The 9,740-nt window shown below is 34.3% G+C and overlaps 2 protein-coding genes across 2 annotated transcripts; both read right to left on the reverse strand.

The window, feature by feature from the left end:
• Window positions 1-1,169: 1,169 nt before the first annotated feature.
• On the reverse strand, window positions 1,170-9,429 carry LOC100246147 (berberine bridge enzyme-like 21). Its single transcript, XM_059735706.1, is given in 2 exon segments — window positions 1,170-1,715; window positions 8,093-9,429. Coding segments are annotated over 2 exon segments (1,743 nt in total). The 5' UTR covers window positions 9,290-9,429.
• LOC104878925 (uncharacterized) lies at window positions 5,823-6,809 on the reverse strand. Its single transcript, XM_010649885.2, has 2 exons — window positions 6,033-6,809; window positions 5,823-5,925 (listed from the first exon to the last, which is right to left on the reverse strand). Exons 1-2 carry the CDS (start codon window positions 6,787-6,789, stop codon window positions 5,897-5,899), a joined length of 786 nt encoding a protein of 261 aa, XP_010648187.1. The 5' UTR covers window positions 6,790-6,809; the 3' UTR covers window positions 5,823-5,896.
• Window positions 9,430-9,740: the final 311 nt, after the last annotated feature.

Below are 9,740 nucleotides of genomic sequence, written 5' to 3' on the forward strand. Positions count from 1 at the left end.
TTAGTATAAATACCTTTTTATGTAACCTTAATTTAATATATAGTAAAAGTTTTATTTCTTGTTTCCGACATAGATAATCTATCGAACCACGTTAAATCTGTGTGCTTTCTTTTTTGCTTTTCTTTAATTTTTCACCAAGAATACAATAATTCTCAGTGATTCCTTAATCCAAACATGCATTGAATAACTTCTGTCAAATGCCGACAGTGCAATAGAAAAATATTGCAGAAGTTATAGTTTGTACGATTGTACATGAAAAAAAAAATGATTTTCCTTAGGATTTAGCATTCCTTCTTATAAAAAATAATTCTTAATTTTACCAAAGTTACATTTATGGAATCGTTCCAGAGAAAAAAAAATTCTTTTAGCATTCCTTGTACAAAGTGACTCTCCTTGTTTTGCAAAGAGAAAACAAAGATAAACCAGGTTTGGGATAATCCATATTAAAATTAAATTTTTCATAAGATCAATATTTTTTTTTTATATATAAAATTTTGATTAAATATAAAATAATTTCTTATATAAACTAAAATTGAGTTTCTAGTCTATATATAGAAACATGTACAAGCTCTAAAGAAATTGATAATTGTCTTTTGGACCCAATTAGTTTCAAAAATTAAGATTTGACCCATAAAAATTGCATAATTAATGGAAAAGATATAAAATATGAAGAAACCAATATACCCTTCAAAACTATTTTTTATTATAATATTTGAGAAACCTTTTTATCTTAATTTTTTTTAATAATTATTCTGAAATTTTATTATTTTTAGAAAACTAATTTTTAAAAAAATATATCATTTAAAAAAAAAAAAATTGACATATTTTCAATTATTTTTTATATACATAATTTAAAAAAAAAAATATTTTCCAAGATGTTTGATTTTTAAATAATAATAATTTATTTTTATTTTTTTTGGAAAATAGTGTATTTTTGTCCAAATCACAAAATTATATTAAATTTTATTAAGGTTTGCGAAAAAAATAAAATTTAAATTAATGTTTTTCTACTCTTTTTTTTTTCATAATCAATAAATGTCATTTTTTTAAAGATAAAAAATTCATATTCTTCTTCTTAATTTTCACATTTTTTCTAGGTCTTGAGCTTAAATAGTGAACTTATATGGATCACGACTTAATTTTTGAGCCCCATTAGGTCCAAAACACAATTATCTCCTGAACAATGATAATCCGTTCTTCTCAAACAAGGGCAAGAACCATGTGGATAATAAGGAACCAAGTATTATTTCTATGGTCAAGAGCAATGACCTAGCATACAAAGCTTTCTCTGAATCCATTTCCCTTTAATATGGAAGAGGTGGGATGCTTTGCTCATACCTAAAAAAATTCTGAGGGTCCACAGCAGTCTTCACTTTCACCAACCTGTCAAAATTGTTCATAAAGTACTGGACCCCATATACCCTACCTTCTTGGCAGCTATCTTTACCATTGTGGCTAATACCAATGTCAACATCTCTATAATTGAGATATGCACCTCTAGGGGACTTGGACACAAGTGGGGTCATGTAGCTATAAAGCTCTCTTATCAAGTTCATATGCTCCTTGTCTGCCTCAGCCCCTTCGTCATGCCAACTCACTGAATACTGGATCTTGAATATGTTCCCAGCGCGATGTGGGAAGGCGGTTTCAGATGCGGGGATTTCACTCATTCGCCCTCCGTATGAATTGAACACCATCCCTGGTTTGCCTAATTCAATAATCTGTTAAATTCCGTCTAGTTAAAATTCAACCAAGATGAATACCCTAATTTCATATATACTAGAATAGTCTTGTTAAAATCAACCAAGATGAATACCCTAATTTCATATATACTGGAATAGTTAACAAGGTAAATACCCTAATTTCATATATACTAGAATATTTAACAAGGTGAATACCTTAATTTCATATATGCTGGAATCTCCTGATTAAAAACAATGAGTAGAAAAATAATAGCGGAAGCATACCTGAATCCATTGAAGAAGAAACCTTATAGGAAGAAAACCCTTTGAGATGGTCTTCCAATTCTAGCCACTAGATTCTGTGTCAATTTCTCTCTGAGAGGATTTTCAGAAATTGGAATGCGTAGTCGTAGAATGGGGACCATAACCCAATTTATAAACCGCTAGGGCAGTTTTAATTTTATCACAATTATATTTCTGCCCCTCATAGAAATGATAATTGTCTAATGGTATCTACACAATAATCTCATGACAATTATACCCTTAAGCCAATTAATCAATTATTAATTAGATCACTATATTTAGGCTTAATTAAATGATAGCACACACATTTTAATTATTTACATGTGTGACCCAAATTATAGATTAATTACAAAAATTAATCTAACAATCTCCCACTGGGCCACATGCATATGTAATCAAATAAATGTGCTTAACCTTATGAGCTCAAAATTTGCTATCATGTCCTTAGGGTATATCCGAACAATCTCGTCCATTACCTATACTGACATAGGATCAAGGTGGCCTTTGTTACATCAATCGTTACTAGACCAATCAATGGTCACATATATCTGCACAGCTAAATGACATAGATCAATCATGAGTGCATAGCATGGAAATTACATGCAATGTGATCTATTCATGCCTATTTCCAACTGGTCCAACTTAACTTTATTGAGATAAAATCTTTAGCATAATTTAACAGAGTGCAATAAAATGAATACTTTATTTCTGCAGAACACAATCCAAATGTATAGATAAAGTCTAAACATAACATAGAGCAATATACAATGAATAATACAAACTCCCACTAAATTTGGATATCCTCAAATGAGACAACACCTATATGAGCAGTGTGCTCATGAAAGACCTTGGGTGGTAATCCCTTTGTAAGCGGATCCGCTATCATGGAGTTTGTTCCAATATGCTCTATGGATATCTGTCCACTCTGTACTTTTTCTTTTACAACTAGGAACTTGATATCAATGTATTTTGATTTTGTAGAACTCCTGTTATTATTAGAATATAAAACTGCTGATTTATTGTCACAAAATATCTTCAGTGGTCTTTCAATACTATCCAGAACATGCAGCCCAGTGACAAAATTTCGTAGCCATATTCCTTGATTGGATGCCTCATAACATGCTACAAACTCTGCTTCCATGGTGGATGAAGTTACGAGTGTCTGTTTGGCAGACCTCCATGAAATTGCTCCACCAGCCAACAGATAAATATAGCCTGATGTGGATCTTTTGCTGTCTTGGCATCCAGCAAAGTCGGAGTCGGAATACCCAATCAACTCTAACTGATCCAATCTCCTATATGTAAGCATGTACTCTTTTGTTCTCTGTAAATATCTCATAACCCTCTTGGCTGCTCTCCAATGATCCATTCCAGGGTTACTTAGATATCTGCCTAACATGCCAACAATGTACGCAATATCCGGACGTGTACATACCTGAGCATACATTAGACTCCCCACAGCCGAAGCGTAAGGAATCTTCTGCATTTCTTGACTTTCTAAACTATTTTTAGGGCATTGATTAAGACTGAATTTGTCTCCTTTAGCGACAGGGGTATCACCTGGTTTGCTATTTTGCATGCCATACCTTTGGAGGACTTTATCAATATAAGTCCTTTGTGACAATCCTAAAATACCCCTAGAACGATCTCGGTGTATCTGGATTCCTAAGACAAAGGAGGCATCACCAAGATCTTTCATCTCAAAATGTTTTGATAAAAATCTCTTGGTGTCGTGCAATATGCTAATATCATTTGTGGCTAGTAACATGTCATCGACATATAAAACCAGGAAAATATACTTACTCCCACTGAATTTGTGATACACACATTCATCCATAAGATTTGCCTCAAAACCATATGAGACAATAATTTGATGAAACTTGAAGTACCACTGACGAGAAGCTTGCTTGAGCCCATAAATGGATTTAGTTAATTTACAAACCATATTCTTTGAGTCTTCGGACACAAAATTTTCTGGTTGTACCATATAAATTGTTTCATCAATGTCACCATTGAGAAACACTGTTTTAACATCCATTTGATGTAACTCAAGATCATAATGTGCAACTAGTGCCATGATTATCCTGAAAGAGTCCTTCATAGAAACTGGAGAGAAGGTCTCTTTGAAGTCAATTCCTTCTTTTTGAGTAAAGCCTTTAGCTACAAGACGTGCTTTATATCTTTCTACATTACCATTTGAATCCCGCTTGGTTTTAAATATCCATTTACAACCAATGGGCTTCGTACCAACTGGTAATGGGACAAGTTCCCAAACTTTATTGTCTTGCATAGATTTGTACTCTTCATTCATGGCTTCAATCCATTTCTGAGAGTTGGAACTTTTCATGGCTTGCTGGAAGTTGATTGGATCATCTTCCATCATTCCACTTTCTACCTCACGTTCCTGGAGATATACGATATAATCGTCCGAAATTGCATTTCTCCTCTCTCTAGTGGATCTCCTTAATGGCATATTTTCTTGAGGTTGTTGAGTTTGTTCTTCAGGAGCAATGCCCTCATTTGCAATTAAGGGTTGAACAATATTGTCTGTTGGTTGAGGATCCAAATTTACTTCTTGATCAATGATAGGTAGTGAAACCTGTACATTATCAAAAGCAATAGTAGATCCCTCTTCCTCCTCAAAGACAATATTCCTAGCCTGATTTCTCCCCCCAAACTCAACATCCTAAAAAAATGTTGCAGTTCCCGTCTAAAAAATTGACCTAATAGCAGGATCATAAAATTTAAAACCCCTTGATTGCTCTGCATAGCCAATAAAGTAGCTGCTAACTGTTTTAGAGTCCAATTTCTTTTCATAAGGCTTATAAGGTCTCACTTCAGCTAGACATCCCCAAATATGAAAATGCTTTAAACTGGGCTTTCGACCTGTCCAAAGCTCATAAGGCGTTTTAGCAGCCGCTTTAGTTGGCACCCGATTTAGGATATAAGCTACCGTTTTGAGTGCTTCACCCCAGAGTTTTTCGGGTAAAGTAGAATGACTAATCATACTCCTTACCATGTTCTTAAGGGTTCGGTTTCGTCTTTCTGCTACACCATTCATGCTAGGTGATCCTGGCATGGTGTATTGAGGGACGATCCCACATTCCTCTAGGTATTTAGCAAATGTTCTTGGATGTTGTTCACCTGATCCGTCATATCTACCATAGTATTCACCACCACGGTCAGATCTGACGCTCTTTATTCTTTTGTTGAGTTGTAACTCAACTTCTGCTTTAAATGTTTTGAACACGTCCAATGATTGTGATTTCTCATGTATAAGAAATAGGTAGCCATATCTTGAGTAGTCGTCTATGAATGTTATAAAGTACTGTTGACCATTCCAAGATGCCGTAGGGTATGGTCCACAGATATCTGTATGAATTAATTCTAAGACGTCTGTAGCTCTATTGGCACCTAATTTCTTTGTTTTGGTCTGTTTTCCTTTAATACACTCAACACAAATATCAAAATCTGAAAAGTCAAGTGAATCCAAAATCCCATCGGACACAAGTCGCTCAACTCTAGATTTAGAGATATGACCTAGGCGTTTGTGCCACAATGAGGCCGAATTATCTTTATTCAATTTACGTTTTGTACCTCGTGATTCCACATGCAAGGTTTCATTATAGGATGGAACAGTTTCCAACAAATATAGATTATCATAAACATTAAGTAAACCGGTTCCTACAGCATTTGAATTAATAGATAATGTAAATTTATTGTTTCCAAATGAACAACAATAACCTGATTTGTCCAAAACAGAAACTGAAATTAAATTCCGTCTGAAAGACGGTACAATAAAAGTATCTATTAAATCCAAAAAATAACCAAATTTCAATAATAATCTAAAGTGCCCTATTGCCTCTACTTCTACCGACTGACCGTCTCCGACATAGATGCATCTTTCAGCATCACTTGGTTTTCGGTAACTCAGGCAACCCTGCATAGAAACACAAATGTGAGTAGTAGCACCAGAATCTAACCACCATGTGTTTCTAGATACTGAAGCTAAATTAACTTCAGAACAGACCAAAGTAAGAAACATACCTTTCTTAACACGCCAAGCAGCATACTTGGTACATTCCTTCTTAGTATGTCCAGGCTTATTACAGAAGAAACATGTTACCTCAACTTTCTGTTTCTTTTGTTCTGGACCATTAGAAGCAGCAACCTTATTATCCTTATTCTTTCGTTTGCCCTTATCCTTCGAAGTGCTAGCCAAATGAGCACTTTCGGTCTTGTCTTGCTTCAATCTCTCTTCCTCTTGCACACAGAATGAAATGAGCTCATTAAGAGTCCATTTATCCTTTTGACAGTTATAACTGACCTTGAATTGATTAAATTGTGCAGGAAGAGAGATGAGAACCAAATGCACGAGTAAATCATCAGATAACTCGAGTTTCAAAGCCTTAAGTTTTGAAGCAAGATGAGACATCTCCATGATGTACTCCCGAACATTACCCTTGCCTTTATACTTCATTGAAATCAAGCTTGCTAAAAGCGTACTCGTTTCAGTCTTATCGTTTTTGGCAAAACGTTTCTGAATTTCCGCAAGGAAGTCACTGGCATTAGTAACCTCATCGGTTACCGCACCCCTGAAAGCTTCTGGAATGCCGCGCTTCATGATCATAAGACTTAGCCTATTTGAACGTTCCCACTTACCCCAATAAACCTCATCCTCTTGAGTACTTTGCTCATTGAGTTCATCGGGTTTGGGCATTCTCAAGGCCAAGTTTATATCCATGCAGCCTAAGAGAATCATCATATTCTCTTTCCAGTCCTTAAAATTAGTCCCATTTAACATAGGGACATTATTGATGTTGGCAAATATAGAAGTAGTTGATATAAAAGCTGAATCCAGAACAAAATAAAATGAATCAAATAAACCATCATGCTCACATAAAATAAGCAATTAAACACATAATCTTTAAATTTAAAAGCAAATTATGACATTTCAAGATACCTAGCACAACATTAATATCAAGTCTTTGGACAGTAATATTAACTGTAAGTGGTACTCTTGTTGTAGTGATCAAACATTGATGATAAGTTATGTCAAATAATAAATCTATCTTTGGATTGATTTATTATTCACATTAAGTTACCTTTATAATCATCACATATTTATCACCACAAGTATGTATGCAATTTGACCAAATATTAACTTTCCTTTGGGCCAGTCAATACCCGCATGAATCACATACACACAAATATCTAACACCTCGAACAGACTAATCTACACGGAAGATGTCACTTTGGTGATTTTCCGCTTTAATTAGCCTATTTAAAATGCTAGATCAATAACTTAAATATTAATATCATAAAATGCTATTAAATAATAATAATAATAATAATAATAATAATAATAATAATAATAATAATAAATTTTATCAACTCAATATTTCATAAATCTTAATCCATTGACATATATTAAAATAATAACTCAAAGAATTAATCAAGGAGTAGGCTCTGATACCACTTGTTAAATTCCGTCTAGTTAAAATTCAACCAAGATGAATACCCTAATTTCATATATATTAGAATAGTCTTGTTAAAATCAACCAAGATGAATACCCTAATTTCATATATACTGGAATAGTTAACAAGGTAAATACCCTAATTTCATATATACTAGAATATTTAACAAGGTGAATACCTTAATTTCATATATGCTGGAATCTCCTTATTAAAAACAATGAGTAGAAAAATAATAGCGGAAGCATACCTGAATCCATTGAAGAAGAAACCTTATAGGAAGAAAACCCTTTGAGATGGTCTTCCAATTCTAGCCACTAGATTCTGTGTCAATTTCTCTCTGAGAGGATTTTCAGAAATTGGAATGCGTAGTCGTAGAATGGGGACCATAACCCAATTTATAAACCGCTAGGGCAGTTTTAATTTTATCACAATTATATTTCTGCCCCTCATAGAAATGATAATTGTCTAATGGTATCTACACAATAATCTCATGACAATTATACCCTTAAGCCAATTAATCAATTATTAATTAGATCACTATATTTAGGCTTAATTAAATGATAGCACACACATTTTAATTATTTACATGTGTGACCCAAATTATAGATTAATTACAAAAATTAATCTAACATAATCTTCTTCCACAGCCCTTCTAGATCATCTCTGGATATGGGTTTCTGTACGTAGTCTGACTTCCTCTTTAAGAAGTTCACTGAGTCTGAAGTCCGGTTAAGCAGCACATCCACCGATGTTCCATTATCGAAATTAGCCCAGTAGAGGACTGATTCAATCCAGCTCATTTCCATGCAGTCCTCTTTCTTTAACCCTAATTCTGGGAAATCCTTGTTCATCACTGAAATGAGACGGGTCGAGTCTCCAAGAAACAGTGATATGAAGGTTACCCTAACAGTCTTGGCGGATCCATTGTCGCTCTTCACCGTGATAGGTTGGAGGAGAAGCCTCGTGAAAAGATCATTATCGATCTTGTCAGTGATGTGCTGCCATTGATAGACTATGTCAGTGGCGTTTTGGGCCAAGGTCTTCTCGACCCGAAAAACTGTAACAATTTCAGGAACTCGGACAAGCTTGACCTTATATGACAATATGACTCCAAAGCTAGCTCCACCACCTCCTCTAATGGCCCAAAAGAGGTCTTCTCCCATGGATTTTCGATCGAGAATGTAGCCATTAACATTGACTATCTGGGCATCCACAATATGATCAATAGAGAGTCCATATCTTCGCAACATATTTCCGTAGCCTCCACCACTCAAGTGCCCACCGACACCAACAGTAGGGCAAACCCCGGCTGGAAATCCATGTACTCTGCTTTTCTCCCAAATTTTATAGTAGAGTTCTCCTAGGGTTGCACCCGCTTGAACCCAAGCAGTTTCATCAGTGATATTCACGTTGACGGACCGAAGATTGAACATATCGAGGATGAAAAATGGGACATCAGAGACATAAGATAGGCCATCGTAGTCGTGGCCACCGCTTCGGATTCTCAGCTGTATTCCAATGCGTCTAGAGCAAATTATGGCAGCCTGGACTTGGGATTCATCCGAGGGGGTGACAATGATCAAGGGTTTTGGCGTGGAAAATGCGTTGAATCGCTGGTTTCGGATATAAGATTGAAGAGCATTTGTGAATGAAGAATTTGTTTGGGCATAGACTATTGATGAAGCTTGGTCAAATGGGGATGAATATTTTGATAGGCACTGAACAAAGTTTTCATATATTGAATCTGAAGTTGCAGATGATGAAATAATGAGAAAACCAAGAAGGAGAAGCAGCAGCAGCCCAAAGGAAGCCCTTGACATCTCCATTTTTTCAGTTTTCCTGTGGTCCTCAAGGGACGTTTTATTTTTTATGTATTTAATTTAATTTATTATTATTATTTGCCTTATATAAATATAATTTATAAATGGACTCCATGTAACTTCATAACTCTCGCGTCATGTTATGACAAAAGATAAAATAATTTATGAAATAAGTTTTCAAATTAGAAATATAATTTTTTTCCTTCTTATTTGTCTTTTTATAAAATAATTTGATTATATAAATAAATAAATAATGGATGCATTTTTTTTTCTTATAAAAGAGTAAGAGTTTGTTTAGTAATGATTTTAGAAAATATTTTTAATAATTTAAAATTTTTATCATTCAAGTGTAAGAAATACTATAAACGATTTCTAAAATCACTCTCAAACGTATTCTAATTTTTCGTTTTTAAATTAATCCATTTTAATAAATAATCTTTTTTATTACCCGATAATT

The sequence above is a fragment of the Vitis vinifera genome, chromosome 3 (assembly GCF_030704535.1).
Source record: "Vitis vinifera cultivar Pinot Noir 40024 chromosome 3, ASM3070453v1".
In the NCBI taxonomy this organism is placed as follows: Eukaryota; Viridiplantae; Streptophyta; class Magnoliopsida; order Vitales; family Vitaceae; genus Vitis; species Vitis vinifera.